Genomic DNA, 22,461 nt, shown 5'->3' with positions numbered 1-22,461 from the left:
AGGTTAGGGAATGACACGGTCAAGACCAATGGTTAAAGGGAGTGAACCCTTGAATGTCCTAGAAGCACCGATGTTAGAGAAATACCAAAGATAAAGGCTGCCACCTCCATATTAAAGACCCTGCACCTACCACCCTGGCCGCATTAATGGGGAAGTGACACCTGAACAGTGGAAGGGAAACTACTGGTTACTATTCAAAGGCACTGAGAAAAGAAATATCTAGGCTAAGGGGGAGTTGGGGCAACACGTGTACAAAGTATCAAAAAGAGGAGTATTTAAGGAGCAACCTAGAACAGGAAGAAGGGGTTCCTTTTTTTGTAATCTAAAAGAAAAAGAAAAAAAGAGAAAGAGATAATATAAGAACAGCTCTCGGCTTACGTCCGAGCAGGTTGATTACAATATTCCTTGTTGTTTTCAAGCGTTTGCAATCTTTAGCTTGTCATTTAATCCTCAGACACTTTTAACCTGGGTTTCAAGCCCACACTCTACAAATTCATATTGTTTAAGGCTCATTGGGCCTGAGCCCGTAACTGTTCTTGGGGCCAGGTGCAAGTGTGCACTTACAATAAGCTAATCACAACCAAGAGACTCCGTTAGAACCATAGAAGCTTCTAAAAGAATAAGCTAAAATATATATTTTTAAAATTAATCAAAGAGAAAAAAAAAAAAAAAGGACAACCAAAGAGGGAGGGTACTTGAGATCAGGGGAGGGGGAGAGCTAAGGGGGGGGCCATGGACAGAAATAATGGTCCCTTGTAGATTTTTATTAAAAACATATAATGCATTTATATAGTTGACTAATGAATTCTTTGATCCTCTAATTACTCTTATGTCATATAGAGTTCATAAAATTAAAGTTTATTTAGTGTATACCATACATAATTTAATTATGTTTTATTTTATTAAAAATTGACTGGTACAATTTTAGACATGTCAAGAGTTACCTTTATTTATTTATTTTCTTTGCAAAAATGTAAATACTTATTTGATGCAAATATTTTTGTTTACATAAGAAATATTATATGTTAAATCAAATTACAAACATTCTTAATGTGTAAAAAATAAATGAATGTGATATATATGTGTGTGTTATTCTTTGGATTTAATTATATATATATGGGATTAAATCATGTAAGGATGTGGTGTAATACCCATATTTTATCCATTCAATTCCAATATGCCACATCATCTTATCACATATTTAAAAATAAGTATAACCACACCCAATCAATTCTAATACCCATATATAAATCCAACTAAATTGAGAGTTTATTGAAAAATTATTAAATGTGGTAGGAAGCATTGAATTTTAAGTAAAATGCTGATGTAACAATTTCTAATTGGATGGTGTAAATATGGGTTTTACACCCTACTGCCATTGCTTGAGATACCGGCAATGCAATAAACAACACAAAGATCATGCCACCAAAGGTCCATACCTTTTTTTTTCTCAAAAAAAAAAAAAAAAAAGTCGTACCACTAAAGGTCCATACCATACCCATAAAGGTACACTTGGAGATAGGGTTTTATTTGAATGAAGATATTTATAAATAGCTCAAGCTAGACTCGGAAAAATGTCTATTTATGTTTCTTTAATTAAAAACAAGTTAAGCTCAAATATAATGATGTCTTTTTGAACAAGTTCATGAGCATAAGTCTCAATTTAACTATATATAGTATTATATTTTTATCTTGTCTAAATATATACTTCTATAGATTTAAGTTTGGATTTTTTAAGTTTGTAAATAAGCTTATATGACATACAATTATTATTTGGAGTTTATTGATAATATAAACAATCCACTTATAGTATAAATTCATAAATTTGTGAAGAGATTAAAAAAATTTTAAGCTTGGTTTTACTGTAAGATTGTATCCATTAGGAGACTTAATGTGGTACATATAGCATTTATTTGAATAATTTTTTTTGACCTAAAAAAAAAAAATTTGAGAGAGTTTCAACCTATAGCGTTCACTCCTGATGATGCTCTTTATCATCAGACCAAAACACCAAATGGTTTTTGGTGTAGGCGGGGATTGAACCTCAGATTTCTTATTCAAGAATTAGAAATTTTACCAATTGAGCTAACTATAACCCACATTTATTTGAATAATTTAATTGTTATATATTCAGATTTATTTTATAATAAGAGCAATAGGTGTAAATAGAGAACCAATGTTATTCAATAAAGAGTTGCCTTTTGGTGATCAGACATCTCCTTGATAGAAGGAGTATAAATATAGAACCATTATTAAATGGGGATCCCTAGTCTAGCCTTGAAAAAACTTCCCATCAAAGGGTTTCTAAGGAGAAGCCATAGAATAGATGAATTCATTCATAATTCTTCATTCGTGGTATGTTCTTCTATGTGATTCTTCATTTTATAGTAAGTTTTCTCTATAGAATATTTAGACAACAATGGCATGAGGTATGTTAATTTCTTCCATTGTTTTAGATTTTCTCACATTTACAATATACGAAAATAAAAAAAAGTAATCAAGTAGCTTGTGAACAAGCTTAAGCTTGTTTGACAATAAAATGAACCAAACTTGAACATGTAAACTTGTTTTGTGATGAGCTCGAGCTTAGCTCATATTCACAATAAAAATAAATGAACAAGCTTGAACTTTTAATACTTTGCTTGACTCAACTTATTTACTGCCTTACTTGGGGAACCTTGGGAAACCCATTAGGAAGAGGTACATATTCTTATAATTGATCACCATAAACTTAAAAACCATTAAATCAGCCAACATGGATAGAGGAATGAGTTGCAGCAGGCAGTAGAGGAGATCAAGTAGTGGTGGCTAAGAGGGGGAGGAAAATAGATGGAAAAAAGGAAAAAGATGAGGAAAATAGAAACAAATAAAAAGGAATTTTATTTCCTTTTCATAGTGTTTAAAATTACATACTTTTAGTGTCTTAAAACTATGTTGTTTTGAGCTTAGTTAGTACTTAATACACATATTAGCACTAGGCATGGATAGAAGGGTTCAATCAAAACACTAGGGGAACATTATAGCTACAATCCAAATTTTCAAACTTTAAGAATTAAAATTAAAATTATCACAAACTTTTAAAGTCAAATTGCAATTTAGTCAAAATTTACTCACAATATAATTTTTCATAATGCTACTATGTAAGACTTTTAAATGAGATGCATGGAAATTGGAAAGAATCCCAAACCTTAAATAATTAGGTATACCTGTTTCTTGTGGGAGAAGGAAAGATATTAAAGAAACAAATGAGTAATTTGGCACAATTAATTTCTAGATAAAGTAAATTTGTTGAGATTTAATTATCACAGTTTTAAAAATTAGACCGGACTGGCCTATTGAACTAAGAATTGAAATCGGTTCGGTAAAAACTGGCCAAAACTAGTCAAAAATCGGTTTCTTTTTTGGTTCTTTGAATGTTTTGGTTTTTAAAACCATGCTAGTTATACATAACTAAATGTGTATATAATATCACTTTAAAATATAAATAAAAACTAAACTATACACCTTTAAATTAAATTTATCAAAACACTTTTAACCATACATTGTTGTTTGGAGACATTTTTTTCACATGCCATGTGGCCCAATCTTGTTGGGCAATACTTGCTCAATCGACAAAAGAACAGGTTAATAAAAAACGGGCTTAACAAAACTGATTTGCTGATTGTTAAATTATTTTATTTTAGGCGAAAAATCCATTTTCGTCTTTACATTTTCACGCGATTCCTACTTTGGTCCTTAACTTTTTTTTCCACCGCTTTTAGTCCCTATCTTGAAAAACGCGTTTCGTTTTAGTCCTTGTTGTTACATCAGAGACGGAAATTGCACATATGACAAACAGAACTATTAAAATAATAATAAAAATTTTTATTTTGGCATTAAAAAATGTGACGTGAGCATCTAAATTAAAAAAAATTAATTTATTAATTTTAACTAAATAAAAAATTTAAAAACAGAAAGAAGAACAAAAAATCATATGAATTGAGATCTAAGTGTGTCTTGAACAAGAACACAATCTCAGATCTAAAAACACAAACTCATAAATTAAAATCCAAAAATTAAAAATCTCAAAATCACCATTTTCTCAAACCCAACAAAATCATCAAGTTCCAAAGTAGCAAATCAATCCAAAAATACAACCCAACCAATCCAAACAAAAAAATCTCAAACTCAGAAAAACCCATCTCAAGCAAGTAGATTTGAGATTTGAGATCTGGGAGACCACATCTCTGCTTCACACAATGCAGAGAGAGAGAGAGAGAGAGAGAGGACTGAGGAGAGATATCAGATTAGAGAAGGGAGATCCCTGACCACATCTCAGGCCGATTTGACTCGTTTACAGTGGGTCGGACCGAGAGGTGGAGACGCCAACAGACTGGTTTGTGGTGCGGTTAGAAGCGGTGATCGGTATCAGTGGGGTAGCCTTGCTAGTGGGTAAAAAGCCGGTGCCGGTGATCGAGTGGAGGCTATTAAAGTCCGGCTACGACTTGGGCTGCAATTCAATGTGACCAATCCATACCATCTACCGATTGATACATAACTATCGGCCAGGGCATCTGAGGAGGATCTACGATCTACCGTCAATTTCTATATATCCTATTTGCAGTCTACCTAGTGGTGGTAGAGGGGACCGCAAAAGGGTAATAGATCGGAGTAGCTCGTCAACAACCCTAGTTAGATCTTCTAGAGATCTGGGCAGCTAGGTATAATATGTAAATTCTACATGGATTTTTTATGAGTTTGAGATTTTTTTTTGTTTGGATTGGTTGTGTTGTATTTTTGGATTAATTTGGTATTTTGGAACTTTAGGATTTGATGATTTTGTTGGGATTGAGAAAATGGTGATTTTGAGATTTTTAATTTTTTGATTTTAATTTCTGAGTTCGTGTTCTTGGATCTGGGATTGTGTTCTTATTTAAGACACACTTAGAGCTCAATTCATATGATTTTTTGTTTTTCTTTCTGTTTTTAATTTTTTTATTTAGTTAAAATTAATAAATTATTATTTTTAATTTAGATGCTAACGTGGTATTTTTTAATGCCAAAATAATTTTTATTTTTATTATTTTAATAGTTCTGTTTTCCATATGTGCAATTTTCGTCTCTAATGTAACGGCAGGGACTAAAACGAGACGCGTTTTCCAAGATAGGGACTAAAAGCGGTGGAAAAAAAAAGTTAGGGACCAAAGTGAGAATTGCGTGAAAATGTAGGGACGAAAATAGGTTTTTCGCATTTATTTTATTGAGTTTGAGTTTTTTTTTTTTTTTTTGAGAATGAGTTTGAGTTATTTAAATTTGATAATAGTGATTGTTTATTATTATTTTTATAAATAGTAATGGCTTAAGAAATTAAATTAAGTCATTATTATAGACTTTTAATTTTTTTTTTAAAAATCCTCTAGTCATTGTTATGTAGGGTTGAAATTAACCAAGGTATTCATAAACAGTTTGAGTTTGACTCAATTAAAAGTTCATTCATGTTTATAGACAAATTAAGTTGAGCATTAGTTTTAGGCTTGTTTAATAAACAAGACAAACCCAAGCAAGGAAAAAGAAAGAAGAAAAAAAAGAAATGGTTCATGAACAGGCTAATGAACATGAGGGCATGATACAAAAGCCTGTTTATGAGTTTGGTAATAAGCGTGATATGAGTTTTACAATTAAACTCACATCTTACGAAACTTTTAAGCAATTGGGAGTTGTGATCATTTGGTCCATTTGTCCAAACCAAATAGGCTTTATATATGCATGGTGATGTACTTGCATTAGATCTCAAAATCAAAAGCTTGAAATTGAGCTTGAGTTCAGCTTGATTAATGAATCAAGCTGAACTCAAGCTTTTAATTTTTTTTTTGATAAGCAAGCTTTTAAACTTTTTGGCAATCTCAAACGTTATTTATAGGCTTAGTACATGCGCAAATTTAATCATTCACTACTTGACAAAGTTTGACATTTTTACAGCCTTAGACTTGCCAATTAGTTATACTAGTAAGTTGTTTATGCGATGCAAGGATAATTTTGTGATAATTTATGTAAGACAGTTTTGGATAATGTTGTACATATATTATAAAGAAAAAGTAAATTAAATTAGAGCAAAGAAACATATATATTTTGAAATATTAAAAATTAGTTTAGTAGTTTTACTACATATTTGTAACATTTTTAAGGTAAGATTAAAAAAAAAATCATAAAACCAAAAATAAATGCAAAAAATAATGGGATCATGAAAATCAACTAATTTGTATTGTATTCACATATTTCATACCATAAAATGAAAATATGCCCACCTCTCTGACCGTCTTCCACTCATCGATAGTGTGACATTAAGACATGGAGTGGGCAAGTGTGTATGCATAACTACATGTGTCTTATAGATGATTTAAAATTAAACCATGGTAGAAAATGACTTTACATTGTGCCCAAAATATTATCTCTACTTATATACCCAAAACAAAAACTATCCAACCAAATTGCCTAAATCTAAAATCATATTTAAGGCACTAATTTAAAAAGAAAAAAGAAAAAAAATTACTAGTAGAGAGGCCTGTATAATGGAAGTAATGACCTCTCAGATTTTTCTCACTTTCAAATGTTGTATTTAATTTTGGTAATATATAGTGAAATAATGCATTTTATTTAACAATAGACAATATTTATGTCTCTCAATCTCTCTCCGGGCTTATCTGGTTAGTTATTATTATTAGCCCTTACTCTTTTTTTTTTTTTTTAATACTAAAACAGTGAGTATGTTAAAAGACATGACAAATAAAGAAATGTGTTGTGTAAACTTAGGCAATTAATAAAATATTAATGAGATAACAGTAAAATTAGTCAATATGAACTTTTAGGTAACAATAAAAAAATCTTAATAAAAGAGATAAAAACAAGGATAAATGCAAAATTAGAGCGATACTTGGCAGGACCTTATGCACTCTTGCATAAAGTCTGCTATATATATATAATTATATAATTTCTTTTTTCAGAAAGCTTTTATATATGTATTGTTTTGATGGGTAATTCTTAGGTATTCTTAGAGTACAAAAAATAGTGCTTAATTCTCTCACATTCATGGTAAGGTCCCCTCATTAATTTTACAATAGGATCTACCATGAATGTGAGAGGAAGAAGCACCATTTCTTCGTGCTCCGAGAGTATTTAAGAATTTTCCAGTTTTGATAATAACATCCTGATATTATATTGTGAAAGGCACCAATATATAAAGGGCACGGTAAGCAAGTGCCCGAATAGGTTTAAGATTAAGTTCAGAGTTATAATATAAAATTTTTTTGAAGAAAAAAAAAATACACTTGATAATAATCATGGGCAATTGGGCATACACACAAATTCTGATTCATGGGCGCACACAAATGCATTATGATGGTTATATATAAGTACTATCTGGCATTCCATCAATCATCAACTTTTCTGACAACAAAAATAAAATCCATAATTTTCAAAATCCTCCACTTGTAAATTAATTTTAACTTGGACACAGTAAGGAAAGGATCTATCACAGCCTGATAAGATTACCAGATTTACACTCTTCATGCGTTTAAATGTTCGTAACAAAGCCAGATGGTCATATGATACGACCAGCCAAGAATTGACCTACGCAAGCAACTAAGCTCAAAATTTACCAAAAATGAAAGTGATAACATCAAAACTCCCCCTTTTCTATCGTTTTAAGTTTCACGTCTGGATCCCCCCCTTCGACGAGGAGCAGCAGCATCTTCCTTCTTCTCCTTCTCTTCTTCATTATCTCCACTGCTTCCTTGATTATTAGAAGTGTCAGCAACTTCTGTTTTCTCCTTTTCCACTCTTGCCTGCTCATGAAAAAATAAAAGTGTAAAAAACTCCTCAAGGATTTCCATAGAAGCTCACTAGGACAGAAAACAAAATGCCAAATAAGAGGAGAGGAGTTCAACTTCAACACTCACCTGCTTCTTCTTCCCACCAAAAATAAGCTTAAAGATTACTGTGAAGACAATCACAACAATCGAGACAAGGATGCCAATTGAGAGATTTGGCTGTTTCTCTCCCTTCTCAATGAGATCCTGCAAAGACAAGCTCCGATTTCAGGGCATATTCCTAAAATCATCCACAAGTGGAGATATTGAGAGGAGAGTCCCATAACTTACATATATCTTAAGCTTGTATGTACTTAAAATCGGAAGATCTGCAATCTTGTATAGGATGTCAAATACTTTCTTCTGCAGGAATTAAATGCAACTTTTGGTCATATATAGAGTACCAATCAATAAAAATAAAAAATAAAAACCCCAAAATTAAGACTACCCATCTCATTACCTGGAAGCTTGTAAGACTACTATCTGAACCAGCAGCTAAATCTTCAGCCTTCTGTTTTTCTTTCTCAACCTCAAATTTTGGCTTCCAAGTGGTCTCCCGGTATGACTCAGCAGTCTTCTCATCTTTCGCAATCAAAAAATTGTCAAACAAAATACCGTCTTGCATTGTCCAAATCTCAATTCCAATAGCCGCAACAGGCTCAAAGTCAGGTCTTTCAAGTTCAAAGTAGTCAGGGTTTGGAATTTCCTGAGGCTTCCAAATGCCCTTGTAGTTGGGGTTATCAATAAGTGGGGGATACCATTTTCCCTTGTAAGCTGGATTACTCTTCATGGGCTTCTTCCATTCACCGCAACCAGGGGCTGACTCACACTTAGGGTTATCAATCTTGGGAGCCTCAAATTCACCATCCTCTTCATCATCCCAGTCTTCTGGTTTTGCTGCATCAGGATCGTCTATCTCCTCAGGCTCATCATCTAGCCATCCTTCAGGTTTCACAGCTTCCTCATCTTCAATTTCCATGGGTGCATCCTCATCCCAATCGTCTGGCTTTACTGCATTGGGGTCAGGAATTTGCGCTCTCTCATCCCAGTCTTCAGGCTTCTTATCATCTGGATCAGGAATTGTCTTGGCAGGAATGAGTGGAGGCTCAAAATCTTCAGCTGAGAGGAAATTGGCCTTCTTCTTCTCCTCCCCATCGATGAGAATTCGCACGTCATTGTTCGGTTTCAAAATGGCAGTATACACATGAGATAGCTTGTCTGATGGGACAGAGGGCGGGAACTTGAGGTGATGTTCCACGTATTTCCCATTCTTGGGATTCTTATGCTTTAAAATGAAGTGAACCTTATTTGTGGCCCCACATTTGTCAGGTCCAAACATGATAGTATAAGGAGACTCATTGTCAAATTCCTTAGCCTTCCATCCGGCGTCCTGTGGTCGAAGATATTTGAGATAGGCACCACCACATTCAAGCCCATTCTGGAGGCGCGTCTCAAATTGAAGGACAACAGTTCCATCCTTAAGACTGACATGGCTATCAAGCTCTTTCACTATTGCATACTTCCTGGCCTTCTCACTCACAAGAAGCCCATAATCATCATGTCCTTCACTCTTAGAATGCTTCCACACACCTTGAACCCAAATTTTTTTTTTAAAAAAAAAGTCAAAAAAAGGTTCGGAATACCCATAAATGCTAATAATATTGTTTGAAATCTCATCACAACAAAATCAACCAAACATTAGTTCACCATCTGAGTTAATAATAAGTAGATAATAGAAACAAAATCCAACTGTCTCAAGGTGCAGGATTTCAGCAAACTTTTGACACTTAAAAATGGGAAAGCATTCAATCACTAATATGATTTTTTTTTTCTTTTTTATGAATTTATTTAACTTATAATTCCCAAATTTTATGAAAAGCTTAAAATGATAGGAAATCTTAAAATTTCATGGTTAATTAATATTCTAAGACTCCCCTTACATGTTGGCGTAGACTCCTGTTGAGATGGGAGGTAGAGCGGACAAAGGTGTTCGAACTAATAGGAAATGGTGGTGAATTTAATCACTTAACTAATATTATAAAATAAAATAAATCTATAAAAAATAATTGTTGTGCTCTGCATACGTACGATTTCTACTTCTAATGAGTACTGTTTCTACCAGTCAAGGAGAAGACTTAACTTAGGCTAGCATCATTTTAAATAAATAAAAACTACAAACACACGCGCAAATTGATTGATGTTGTTGTTTCTATGGTTGAAATAATAAATGTTGCTAATGTTTGTTGGCGAAGGAAGTAGAAATAGTTGCTATTTTTTTTATATGGTTTGTATGTAGCTCATGGATACAAAGATTTGATAAAGATAAAAGTAAAGTGCGTGAGCAACATTGTAATCTAGATTACTTTAAACAGTGGACAATGTTCAGAGTGATCGTGTTAAATCTAAACTGATAATAATAAAATAAAAAAAAAATAAAAAAAGGAAATCATGTAAATTGAAAAATGAATGATTCCATTTCTTTTCAACATCAATCAAAGAAGGCATATTTGAGTAATTTTTCTACCATCGTTGTAATTTGTGATTTGATTATCAAAAAAGTAAGTAAATACCTTGATATTCTTCTTTGTCAGAAACGATCCAACGGCCTTCGAACGAGTCATCGAATGAGTCGTAAAATATCTAAAATCCAAAAACAAAAAATATCAGAATCAGATAGATCTAGTCTAGTCTGTAGTAGACAGTAGACAGACACAAAGAGTAAAGAGTATTTACCGTATGATCATCATCATCAGAAGCGCAAAGCTGATGGAAGGAAGAGCATGCTACGAGAAACAGCAGCCCAGCAACAAATAGCTGAGTCCCTCTCCCCATTCTCTCTTTTCTCTCACTCTCTCAAAACAAATCTAAAGCTATAATATGATATGAGAAAAATGATCTAGTTAGTATTCCTATCCTCGTTGTTGTGATCGTTTTTATACACAAAATTGGAATAGAACAGATCTAATTATAATATAATGTAGTTAAAGAGATTTCTCATTTTAATGCAGGCCATTTAGATCTCTCTCTCTCTCTACCCACTGCCTTCGCGCTGTTTCGACCAATCAGGTTAACCGCCACGTTATATTCACCAATTGAAAATCGCCACGTATACAAGACTGCGTAACAATGAGTCTCTTCTCGCAACTCGTACACGCCTTACTGGACTTTGACCCATTCGCCTTTCCTTTTTTACTAGTCATTTGCCAAAAACAGACACATGGACTTCTCATCCTCAAGGCCCAATCCTTCTTCATCAACTAAACTGGGCTTTTTCTTCTGAATCACCTAACACACCAAAGTGTTGACGGGCTTTATCTTCACAACCCAAACCCAATAAAAATGGTTTAAGTTTAACTAACACAATTTTTTTTTTCCATATAATAAAAATGTATAAGATAAAATATGTCATATCAACTTATAAAAAAAAAATTTAATAAAAGATATTTTGTTCCTAAAAAAATTACTAGTTGAAGCAAACGGAGCTCCCTGTTAGTTTGTTAAAATTCAAATTGTAGAGTCAATTTGGATTCGATTTATCTATTAGATTTATGGAGGATTAAATTGAACAAGATAAGTGTACTAATTTAATAACCGGAACCATTCATTGAAGTACATCATCATTAAATTTAGAATGAATTTTGTACGTAACATTATTCAAGTTTTAGCTGTTCCATTTTATAACTTTAAGATAAATAAATAAATAGGTTATTGATCCAATTCAGCACCCAAATATAATTTACAAACTACCACAGCATTGCCGTTTAGAGCACCAGTAGGATGTATACTCTAATGATTTGCCAAAGATCTTGTAGCTAAATTGACATCTCTTCACGCATAAAGTGCTTAAAATCTGGAGAAAAAAAGTTCAAATTACAAAATTAGCAACATGTTATAATTAATTCTAAAAAGAAAAGAGCACTAATAAAATTGGCACCTCTATACATAAAATACTTAAGGTCTAAAGAAAAAAATGTTCAAACTACAAAGTTAATAACATATTATAATTAATTCTAAAAAAAAAAAAAAAGAGATGCAAAAAAAAAAAAAAAAAACCTATTTTACAATCTTAAACACTACTTTATCTATTTTACTAACTTATTTTACATGTCTCTCTAAATCCTAATTTTTATTTTTACATATAACCCAATAAAATAATATAAATTATCTAATAAAATATTAAAAAATATTTTTATCTCCCTCTCCTCTACCAATCTTTTCCAAGCAACCACAAAATTAAATATTATTTTTTCTTTTACACTCAATAAATACTAAAGTTGCAAACTTAGCTTACGTTAAAAGTAAATTATAATTATAAATTATTTTACCAATTAACTTATTTTTACTACCGTACATAAACCCTTATAATTCACTTTTAACTTATTTTTACTACCATACATAAACCCACTATATTTTTTAACAACACGATATATAGAACCGCTATACTATTTTAACTAGCTTTTACTTTTATCTTCAATTTTCTCAACAATAAACTTTTAATTTCAACAAAATATACAATATCCAATCATATACTTACAATTCATTCATAAGTTACAATTTTTTTATAGCATATAAATCCGGATGAAATGGGATTGTACTGTCTAAAGTTGTAGGTGGTGTTTACACCCAATGCTAGTGCTTAATGAGTAATGAAGGTGGCATCGAGAAAAGTTGATGGGTGACAGGGTCGACTGTGGAACTGAACATGACCGGCCGGGTATGGATAAGATAAAAAGGACAGCTGCACCGCAGTACTGTGAGCAGCATCAGCTAAACGTATCTGTTGAAACCTAATTGGCCTAATTAGAACAATGTTAATAGTACTTCCGTATTTCAGTGGATATATACAACATCATAATCATTATCATAGGAGCATCCAATCAAATAAAAAAAAAAAAATCATAGGAGCAGAAGCCAACAAACCAACATTATTACAATTTACAAGGATTGATTGATAATGATACTACCCTTTAGTCCCAAGTCGTCGAAGCAGAAATAACTTAAAAACATACAGCTGATTTCTACTTTACTGGTGGAAAAACCAAAAGATTAATACTAATATAAGTAGAAATTAAATTTAAAGCTGCTTTGGATCAATTCCAACGGACTGAAGAGTCTCAACGCGGGGGCTGTATGCGTAAATATCTTTACGGATGGTATCAGGGATGACATGGTTGAACTCCTGGATGTGAGCCACCTTCCTAAAACATGATTTCTTGAAATACCTCTCGGCCTCATTCACCACATGCTCAGGCTCAACCACCTCAGGAATGGTCTCTCTTCTTTTCTTATTGACCCGCACTGTTGGGTCGTTCATCAGGTGTTGCGTTGCGGTGTAGATCCCCAGACTCACTGACAGCGATATCATCCCAATGGCCACATACACAGGTACAAAGTCACCCTTCACAGCAACACTACTCGTACTCCCATCATGCGCAAAATCTGCAGTTGGAGCAAAAGCCTTGAGTTTTGGTGAAGTTGAGGTCGCATATGTTGCGCGTCCTCCTCCTAAACCACTCACCATCCGTTTCCAAATACTCTGCACGCACCAACCTCGTATATATATACAGTAAGAGTCAAAGAAGCCAAAGACTATAATTAATACTCGAGCAATAAGTAATAAAGTAAGGAAAACATACCGTAGACCTGAAAGCCATGCTTGCTCGCTCGCTCGGTGATACAAAGTATAGAAACACACAGAATTAAGCTAGCGTATCCTAGACAGTTAGTAGTTAAAACTTTCGGAAACTGATGAAAAGGAGATTCCTAGCTTGCTTGTTGCTGTGCAGATACTGGAACTCACTCTTGCTCTTTACTCTTACTGATAAGATCCTTATCAAAGGAGATATATAAGGTGAAAGTGTTTTTTTTTTTAAAATTGAAATTAGGAGAGGGTTCTAGAGCCGCGTAGCATAATATAGAAGCCGAATGGACACTTGTCACGATATCAAACTGTACACCGAATCGTAGAAGCCTCTTGAAGCAGCACGTCATTTTTACCTCTTTTCTATTTAATTCTTCTTCTTTTTTTACTTAAAGAAGACTATTTTAATTTTTCAATTAAAATTAATCTTATAGTTGTATTGTCCGATAATTTAATCATTTCATATCCTCTTTCATCATTTCAACTACACTATGCATAACATTTCATACTAGAGACTAGAGAGTATAGTTGGTCTTATAGAAATTTTACCAAAATATTCCTTTTAACTTTATAGATATTATACGATTACACAATACTCTGAACTTTGATGCACTTCTCCACATAAGCCATCATGTTCATAATTCATATCTTTTTCAATTAGGGACCGGAAAATTTATTCACCCCACTTGACCAATCTTACCACTTTTTACCTCTCACTAATTTTCAACGTCTCTAAGCTGACAAAGTGGGATGGGTTCACTAGCTCTGCCTCTAACATCTATGTAATTTAAATTATTTATATAGATAATTTGTTTTTATCTTTTTACAAATGTCCAATTACTATTTTCAAAAGATTTTTATTTCTATTTTAGCACTCTCGCAAATGTTCTATTCCCCTTCTTTTTCATTAGTACTCCCCAATCAATCCACTTCACCATATATCTCAGGTAAAGGTTTCTCTGTCACCCTCAGAGACTTCTCTCACTCTGCATTGTGTATGATCATAGCAACATAATAAACCTCCTATATAGTCTAGCCTCAAGGGTCAGCCATATTCCTCCCATGACACATTAAATAGACCACACCTGTATTCAGTGCATCCCAACTTATCAATCGCTTGGACATTAAGAAACCATCTCTCCTCATACCCAGCAGGAATATCTATAGGATTACTGAATTTAATTGGAAAACTTAAGTTACAGTAGCTGACAACCTAAAGAATAGTACCCATTGCCTATTTGTACCCCAGGGAAGGAAAAGCCCCGCAGCTGAATGTCCAGTAATTGAATTTTCCATGTTGGTTTGGCTTGAGGCTAGCATACCAAACGGATGTCAGTTTGGCTAGATTTGCTAGAAGATAGCATATCAAATTGAATCCGCTGGTGCCTTCCTTACCAATAAATGTTGTACACACACACTATGTGACATGCTAAAATATAGATTCAGCCAGTGTAAACAGGAATATGTTGCTAACATACTTCAAACTGATGTTTTCCAATTCCATCTAAGACAGAATATATCTCATTACTCTGAGGATGCAGGCTATCCCCTGCAATGAACTCATGGGTATTTCCATTCAACTTAATAAAGCTACAACCAGCGTTCTTCTTGACCCTCTTAGCACTCATTGACCTCCTAATCTGAACCACATCATCCCATTGCTCTGCATTGGCATAAACGTTAGCCATGACTGAATATACCCCGCCATCTTCAGGCTTCAATTCCATCACATGCTCAGCTGCCTTCTTTGCAATCTCAACATCTCCATAGATTCTACATCCTCCCAGCAACCCACCCCACACAAACACATCACCCGCCATTGGCATACTCTTTATCATTTCCATTGCTTCCCCAATAAAACCAGAGCGTCCGAGCAAATCAGCCATGCACCCATAGTGTTTGAGTTCTCGAGGAACCCCATAGACAGATTCCATCTCATTAAAAAGCTTCTGGGCTTCATGGACTAGACCTGCATGGCTACACCCAACCAAGACACCTAAGAAGCTCACACCGTCCGGTTTAACTCCAGCTTCTACCATTCCAGAGAAGTAGTGCAACAATAGCTGGCCGTGCCCATGCATTGCAAGCCCAACAAGCATGGCATTCCACGTAAACAAATTCTTATCCGGGCTAGACTCAAAAATCTCCCCGGCAGTTTCCATACAGCCACACTTAGCATACAAATCCACCAACCCAGTGGACAAGAAGGAATCTATCCGAATCCTATTTTGTTTAATGTAGCTGTGAATGGTCTTGCCATGTTCCAATTCTCCCAACTGAGCACAAGCAGAAAGAGCAGAAACCAATGCAATATTATCAGGCTTGAAATCTAAAGCCAGCATTTGGTTGAAGAGTTCAATGGCCTCTTTGCATCGGTTCATCTGGGCACACCCAGTTATAATGGTGCCCCATGACACGGTATCTCTTACAGGCATTTCGTCAAACAGCCGATGTGCTTGTGCAATTTCACCAGCCTTGACAAAGCCATCAATCATTGCATTGTAAGAAACAACGTCCCTGTAAGAGCTCTCATTGAACACCCGGTATGCATCATCAATGCGGTCGGATACTGAGTAAACGTGAATGAGGGAATTCAGGACAAACAAATTGGCAGCGAAGCCAAACTTGAAAGCTTGGGAGTGAAGGGTTTTGGCAGTGGGAAAGGCATGAAGTTGGGTGCAAGCCTTAAGAGTAAATGGGAAGGTGTGAAAGTCAGGAGGTATAGAGAAGCGACGCATGCGAGCATAGAGGAGAAGAGCTGAGAGAGGGGAAGAGAGGAGGGTGTGAGCTCTAATGATGTTGTTGTAGCAAAAGGTCGATGGGTTTGGAATGGAATTAAAGATTGAGAGTGCATAACTCAATAAGCTTATAGAGTTGTTGTTGGGGTTGAGAATAATGGTGAAGGTGTGGAGGATGTTACTTAAAATAGGACTCGTTGAATGGAGAAAGAGGAGGCCAGTGGCGATGGTGTGGGCGTGAATTTGGTGGAGCTGTTTCATGCTTTTGCATAATTGCATTGCTTTCTTCTTCTTATGATTATTATTATTTTCTCAAAATGCCGGAACTGGAAGAAGAACTTATAATTAGACACTACTTTTTCTTATTTCTTGCATAACATGGCTTTACAAAAATCTCAAAAATTGTATAATCACCCCAATTATTTTTGTGCAGCACGGTTGATGGGCTCGCCACCTAACTGGACTCACAATCAATTTATCGTTGCAGGTATATGGATATCTTATAACGGAAGCTCTTAAGAGCATTCTCATTAAGAATGCTGAATTTTAACCTCAAGTTTTTAAAAAGCACCAAAAAAACAAGTTACAACAAACATGCTAAAGTTTAAAAAAAAAAAAAAAATAGAACCTGAGCTAAGTGAGCTTTCATCTTTGAAAGTTGACTGTAGCCCAATCTTAAAAAAATATTATCATTTTAATACTTGTGGTGGAAAAGGTAGTTTGTATAGTTGTTTTTTATTATTTTAATGAGTTGTTTATATTATTTTAAATGAAATGGTAAAAATATAGAACCTTTGATGTTAGATGTATTATAAAATAAGTTGTTAAAATTGATAAAGTAACTTTTTGAGATATTAAATGCTAACATTTTTAAAAGTTTTGATGAGAATGCTCTAAGGGCAAGAGTCCTTATCTAAGGCGCAACCAACTAGTCCTCCTTAACAAGTTTACTCTGAGGTTACCTCTTACTTACTCTGATCCTATGTTTTCTCTCCCTCCAGTGTCTAACCTCTTCTCCTTCATTTTCTCACTATTTATAGGCTTTCTGAGCGGGTCAGTAATGATCACTTTTCATGATTTTTCGTGTAGGTGGAGCCCTTTAGGATTATTCCTGACAAGATGGGTCCCCACTTTGGAAATATGTGCCTCAATTTAGGGACTTGTAATAGACGTCGAATGCTGCTCGGCAGCGACCTCTCTCGAGGCATTACCGAGGTACCCTGGAGTGGGCCCCGAGCTACATCAAACCCTAAGAAACAACTCACAATTATCTCAACCGATCATCATGAATTGGGTTTGATGAAGGACTTTTATCCAAACTATGGCCCATAGGCATCCCAACAATGGGCTGATAACCGTACAATTTTTATCGACTAAACATTGTATAACAATTAAAGAATAGTCAAAACTTTCAAAGGAAATGTAAATTGTGGACGTACCTTATCTACTAGCACCCCCACTGATAACTGGATTAGTGGAGTGCCCCTGACCTCATAGATTCTCTTAAGCATTTTAAAATAGGGCAATTCCATTTTTTTTGCCACTAATAAATAATTAGATTAGTGCCCTTGGACGGTGCAAAATGATTTTACCTTGTCCTGTCCTAATAAAAAAGTTGAGTGCAATTCCATTTTTTGTTTCCATAACTGCTTTAACCAACTTTCCAATTGTTTATTATTTTCAGTCACTTATGTTGGAGGAACCAACACCTGTTCTTTTCCCTCTTTGAGATCTTCATGATTTTTTTTTATAATCTATATGGAGTGACTAGGCTACATCCCTCCCTCTTTTAAATAGAGTACTGTTCTTATTTGTGTAAAGAAGGGAATAATGATATTCTTAATGGAAGATAAACACTAGACACTTACCTAATAAGAGAATAATGCTTAAGGGGGACCATTTGAAATGTGATCTTCTCCTCTGATCTGTTTTCTTTCTTTTCCTTTTTGTTATTTTAAGTTTGAAAATCAAAATGCTGTCACTGAAGACTCTTGGCAGGGAGGTCTATATATATATTTGAAATAACAGATACAATAGCCATCTCTTTCTCATCTTCTTTCTGAACTCTTGAGCTCTGTGGCACACAGGATGCGTTCGAAGAAGAAGAAGAAGAAAAAAAAGATAGTGATCATGATGATAATGGTACCCTCTTGAACCTCTAGTTGGGTGCGAGGGGGGAAAGGGCAAGTCATTGAGGCAAAGGGAAGGCAAAGCCTTTCTTCTAGGTTTTTTATTTCACTGGCCAAACTGCATCTCTACCAGTAGTTACCTATGCCAGGCCATCTTTAATGTACACCATATATAGTTTTGTTAATGCTATCATATGCAGTTTCTTTCTGCTACCTAGTATATCAAACTTCAAACCCCCACAGGAAACCTTGTTTCACATACGCAAGTAGGCAGAATTAGAAAAATCATATATAGTAAATAAGGTTTTTTTTTTTTATAAATATATATACATATATATTTTAGCCCATGCAGTTGCTGGAACATCTCAACGCCGGTTTGTATTTATGATTATCAATAAATACGTGTTTGTATCCATAGGTGCAAGCGTGTATATGTGTTATTAGACATACATACACCAGCCGTAGACAGTTCCTCAGAAGGAAGTTCAGTTTGCAAGTTGTCTACGCAACCAACATAGATACATATGCAAGCATTAAAATCATGTACTCAAAACAGAAATACTTCACTTGAATAAAAATTCAAGATCAATTTGAGTGTATTTTATAGGAATTTTCAGAGAATTAAGGGAGCCAATCATTCAACAATCACACCATCACATATGTTTGGATATACAGAGCACGCATTTAAAACTTCTGACTTGCCAACTATTTGTGCTCAAACAGATGAATCTATCCTCCAAATAAATGCAATATATGTTTCACTCAAAGTGCAAGGCAATGTCTACTTATCACTCTCAATCATTTAAGATGCCAGTAACCAATAAGCAATTTAGTGAATAAAAGATATGTTGCCAACCTGCAAGTCTACCAATCAATTTTTTTGGGAAAACAAATTTGATACTTATGCCTAACTATAAATATATGCAAACAGAAAACTCCCATGCCAACTCAAAAGAATCATTTTGACTCCTAGGATAGATTAGGCACTTATATAGCCATTATCTACTCATTTCCTTCCTCAATGTACTTAGCAGTGGGGGATCTATATTGGATCCAGCCATAGGTGTCCTCCTACATTGATAAAGTGGAAATTGGGTGATAGCTTTATAATTGTCCAAGCTACCTTGCAGTCAGACTTCAAAATGTTCCTCAACAGTTGATTCAGATAAGCATGGGGAAAAACTATCTGAATACAAAATCATGTGCCCTGTACCCTGACAGGGATTACAATATATAATATAGCTCAAATGATCATATGACCTACCTGATTGATTATACTATTCTTCTTTATCTTCATCATCAACAGCACCACCATTTCCTACTCTGGAATAAGCTTAGTTACCATTTGGGCAAATCTGCAGCACTCCCTAATCAAGATCTAGTCTATCCTTCATTGTTTCATAAGCTAAATAGGTAATGCTTGCTGCTGGCACAACTTTGAGGAGATTCGGAAAGAGTCCTTTGTAGAAACCTCTATAACCTTCATGTTGAAGGGTTCTCCAAAATACATCAGACATTCCCTTATAAGCAGCAGCAGCATTAGAACGTTGAGCTTGCATTCTGAAAGGCAATATTATACTAACCTCAATAAGGAGTGCACATTAAAATAAAGCATCACTTGTTCAGATGAGCCAAAGGAAAAGTAGAAAAGATAATGATAAATAAAAATTATTTGAACCCAAGAAAGAAGAACGAATTCCACACATAAATATTGTACCTTGTTCGAATAACCTGCAAGGGGTAAACACATGTTGCTCCAAGTGCTCCTGAAATTGTCCCACAACCTAGTTGCACAAGAGGGCCAGGTTCTGTAGGACAGTTCAAAGTTTTTAGAAAGAATTTTTCTCAGTTTATCCATATGCAGAGGTAAAGAGATTACAATGCTTAAGAGAAGAAAATGACAAACTTGAAACCATAACATAGAGGGCAAATACCCGTATCATGAAGAATATATGTCTTTGACATATCTTTCAAGGTCTCATAGGCAGCAAGTTCAATGCCAGCATAAGGAATTATCCCCAAAAGTGATGGTACAAGGCCTTTGTAAAAGGCTCGAGGTCCCTCCTGAACCCATATATCTTTTGTCAGTTTCCCTAGCTTAGGAACCTTCCCACCTTCACATTCACAAGTTTGTAAGCGAGTTTTCACAAGGTCCAATGGATAGATAGCAGATTGTGCAACCGCACCTGCCATACCACCAGCCAAAAGTCTTCCAGAAGCACCAATATCACCTTTGTCTTTCCCTCTACCATCTCCAATGATATTCTTTAAACTTTCATAAGCATAAAACTTGATGGCACTTTCAGGTGTTACCTTCACAACATTCAAGCCATTACCTCGGAAAAACCCCAAGAAACCTCCCTCCTTCCATATCTTCTTTATAGCTGGGACAATTGAAGCACGTGTTGTCTGGACTTGTAAAACCACCTTCAGGCGATCAAGAGGAGCAGTTGCAGTACGAGATGTGGCCCCTGCTATTCCTCCTGCAATGAAATATTTGCCTCGATGAACATGCTTACTGATGCCCTCAGGAATGACAGCCTGTTCTCCTATATCTACAAGGCATACCCTTTCCCAATGCTGATATATATTTTCAATAGTAGCTTCATGTGGATAGAGTAGAAGAAAATCTCTCCACTCTTCAAAAGTGATAATTCCATTATTGTCCTTATCAACGTGCTCCACAAAACGTGCAAGTTCTTCATCATTGATCTCAATTCCTGGAAAACAGAAACTGCCAGGGCTTATAAGATAAAAACAAATGGTATACTCCAAATTACAGGCTGGAGGAAAAGCAACCATAGTAACCATGAAAAAGAATCAAACAAGAAACCATATCAATTGCATCACTACAAAATTTCAACACCAATTAGTTAAGGCACACATAAAGTTTATGAAAAGAGTTCAAATAACACATGATGAAACAATAGCTTCCAATGTACCAAGCGAATGCAAAGTTTGGGGTGGTACAAGTATAAAATTACAAGAAAACCACCATGGGGAACAGGGTACCGATAAAGCGACATATTCACATTGTCCCATCAATTCAACTCAACCTTATGTAGTAAAATCCATAGTAATCCTAGCAATAGCATCATCCTATCCTAATTACATAATTTCATTTTGCCAGTCTATCCTATTTAAGGTGATCTTGTCCACCTGTCCAACCTCTTTTTTTCCCTACATTTTTTACTTGTATCCTATGAAATCCAAGTTAGTATATCTTTTGGTCAGCATTTAATTTAAACCCTCCTTTGTCATCACACTTAGCTTATTATATGTGTTGGTTGTACATGGTACCTTGGGGGGGCTTATGCACATTATTACAAATCTTCCTCATTCCTAATCAAATACTTCTACTTGAGCATGCATATTGACACCAGTTGTTGTAATTGATCTCAAAGGAAAAAAAAAAAAAAAAGGGAAAGATTAAGAGTACCAGCCTTAAGAAGCGCATCCCAGAGCTCTTCGGGAAAAATGCAGCCACTGTGTTTGACATCAATGGCCTGAAAGATGCGATAGAGCTCGAGCTCCTTATCGTCCATGTAGCGACGGAATTCATGGTAATCAACCCTGCCGTCTCTGTTGGCGTCACAAACCTTGAAGAGATCCTTAGCGTACTTGTAGTGTGAGGGTATTTGGAGAGCCGAGAGTCCAGCCTCGATCTGGGGATAGTCCAAGTATCCCAGGTTGCCAGCATCGAAGAAGTCGAACAGAGCTCGGATTCTGAGATCCCTCTCGTCCTTGGTCTCCTGCAATGCCAGAAGCACGTGATCCATGGAAATGGGTCCACCTTTCTTCTTCTTGCTCTTGCTGTTGGGGTTGGGGTTGGGGTTGGGGTTCACATTAGGACGCCGTTGGTTTTGGTTTTGAGTGTCAGTTCTTGTGGGCTTTGCTGCGTCCATCTGATCTGAGTCGATGTTCGTTTTTCCAACAACCACTCTCCGATAATTCTTATCAGACTTCAAATTATGACTACTACTACTACCACTATCACTACAACTAGTAGTAGTCAAATTGAAACGGCCTTTCTTTCTATTGTAATGGAAAGGCCATTTGATTCTGAATCTGATTGTGATTGTAATCTATTGACGGGGACTGACAAATAC

The 22,461-nt window shown here is 35.1% G+C and overlaps 4 protein-coding genes across 4 annotated transcripts; all 4 read right to left on the bottom strand.

Moving 5' to 3' along the window:
- Positions 1 to 7,447: 7,447 nt before the first annotated feature.
- On the bottom strand, positions 7,448 to 10,843 carry LOC142631192 (calnexin homolog). Its single transcript, XM_075805291.1, has 6 exons — positions 10,578 to 10,843; positions 10,415 to 10,484; positions 8,305 to 9,434; positions 8,136 to 8,207; positions 7,935 to 8,051; positions 7,448 to 7,820 (listed from the first exon to the last, which is right to left on the bottom strand). The coding sequence occupies exons 1-6, from the start codon at positions 10,674 to 10,676 to the stop codon at positions 7,680 to 7,682; spliced, it is 1,629 nt and encodes a 542-aa protein (XP_075661406.1). The 5' UTR covers positions 10,677 to 10,843; the 3' UTR covers positions 7,448 to 7,679.
- Positions 10,844 to 12,769: 1,926 nt separating this feature from the next.
- On the bottom strand, positions 12,770 to 13,776 carry LOC142631194 (uncharacterized). The gene is made up of 2 exons (XM_075805293.1): positions 13,481 to 13,776; positions 12,770 to 13,380 (listed from the first exon to the last, which is right to left on the bottom strand). The coding sequence occupies exons 1-2, from the start codon at positions 13,496 to 13,498 to the stop codon at positions 12,919 to 12,921; spliced, it is 480 nt and encodes a 159-aa protein (XP_075661408.1). The 5' UTR covers positions 13,499 to 13,776; the 3' UTR covers positions 12,770 to 12,918.
- A 1,161-nt stretch (positions 13,777 to 14,937) lies between these two features.
- On the bottom strand, positions 14,938 to 16,612 carry LOC142631193 (pentatricopeptide repeat-containing protein At5g61800). Its single transcript, XM_075805292.1, has one exon. The coding sequence runs from the start codon at positions 16,500 to 16,502 to the stop codon at positions 14,955 to 14,957; it is 1,548 nt and encodes a 515-aa protein (XP_075661407.1). The 5' UTR covers positions 16,503 to 16,612; the 3' UTR covers positions 14,938 to 14,954.
- A 2,573-nt stretch (positions 16,613 to 19,185) lies between these two features.
- LOC142633111 (calcium-dependent mitochondrial ATP-magnesium/phosphate carrier protein 2-like) lies at positions 19,186 to 22,461 on the bottom strand. Its single transcript, XM_075807382.1, has 4 exons — positions 21,792 to 22,461; positions 20,287 to 21,072; positions 20,070 to 20,160; positions 19,186 to 19,912 (listed from the first exon to the last, which is right to left on the bottom strand). The coding sequence occupies exons 1-4, from the start codon at positions 22,255 to 22,257 to the stop codon at positions 19,720 to 19,722; spliced, it is 1,536 nt and encodes a 511-aa protein (XP_075663497.1). The 5' UTR covers positions 22,258 to 22,461; the 3' UTR covers positions 19,186 to 19,719.

Source organism: Castanea sativa, chromosome 4 (assembly GCF_040712315.1).
Source record: "Castanea sativa cultivar Marrone di Chiusa Pesio chromosome 4, ASM4071231v1".
Classification (NCBI taxonomy): domain Eukaryota; kingdom Viridiplantae; phylum Streptophyta; class Magnoliopsida; order Fagales; family Fagaceae; genus Castanea; species Castanea sativa.
This window is presented reverse-complemented; position numbering and strand designations above follow the sequence as displayed.

Coding starts and splice junctions, on each gene's coding strand:
- LOC142631193 (XM_075805292.1), bottom strand. CDS start 16,502: ATGCAATTATGCAAAAGCATGAAACAGCTCCACCAAATTCACGCCCAC.
- LOC142633111 (XM_075807382.1), bottom strand. CDS start 22,257: ATGGACGCAGCAAAGCCCACAAGAACTGACACTCAAAACCAAAACCAA. Junction 21,073..21,791: donor GGATGCGCTTCTTAAGGCTG/GTACTCTTAATC, acceptor TCTGTTTTCCAG/GAATTGAGATCAATGATGAA. Junction 19,913..20,069: donor TTGCAGGTTATTCGAACAAG/GTACAATATTTA, acceptor ATTGCCTTTCAG/AATGCAAGCTCAACGTTCTA.
- LOC142631192 (XM_075805291.1), bottom strand. CDS start 10,676: ATGGGGAGAGGGACTCAGCTATTTGTTGCTGGGCTGCTGTTTCTCGTA. Junction 10,485..10,577: donor CTGATGATGATGATCATACG/GTAAATACTCTT, acceptor TTTGGATTTTAG/ATATTTTACGACTCATTCGA. Junction 9,435..10,414: donor TGACAAAGAAGAATATCAAG/GTATTTACTTAC, acceptor TTTGGGTTCAAG/GTGTGTGGAAGCATTCTAAG.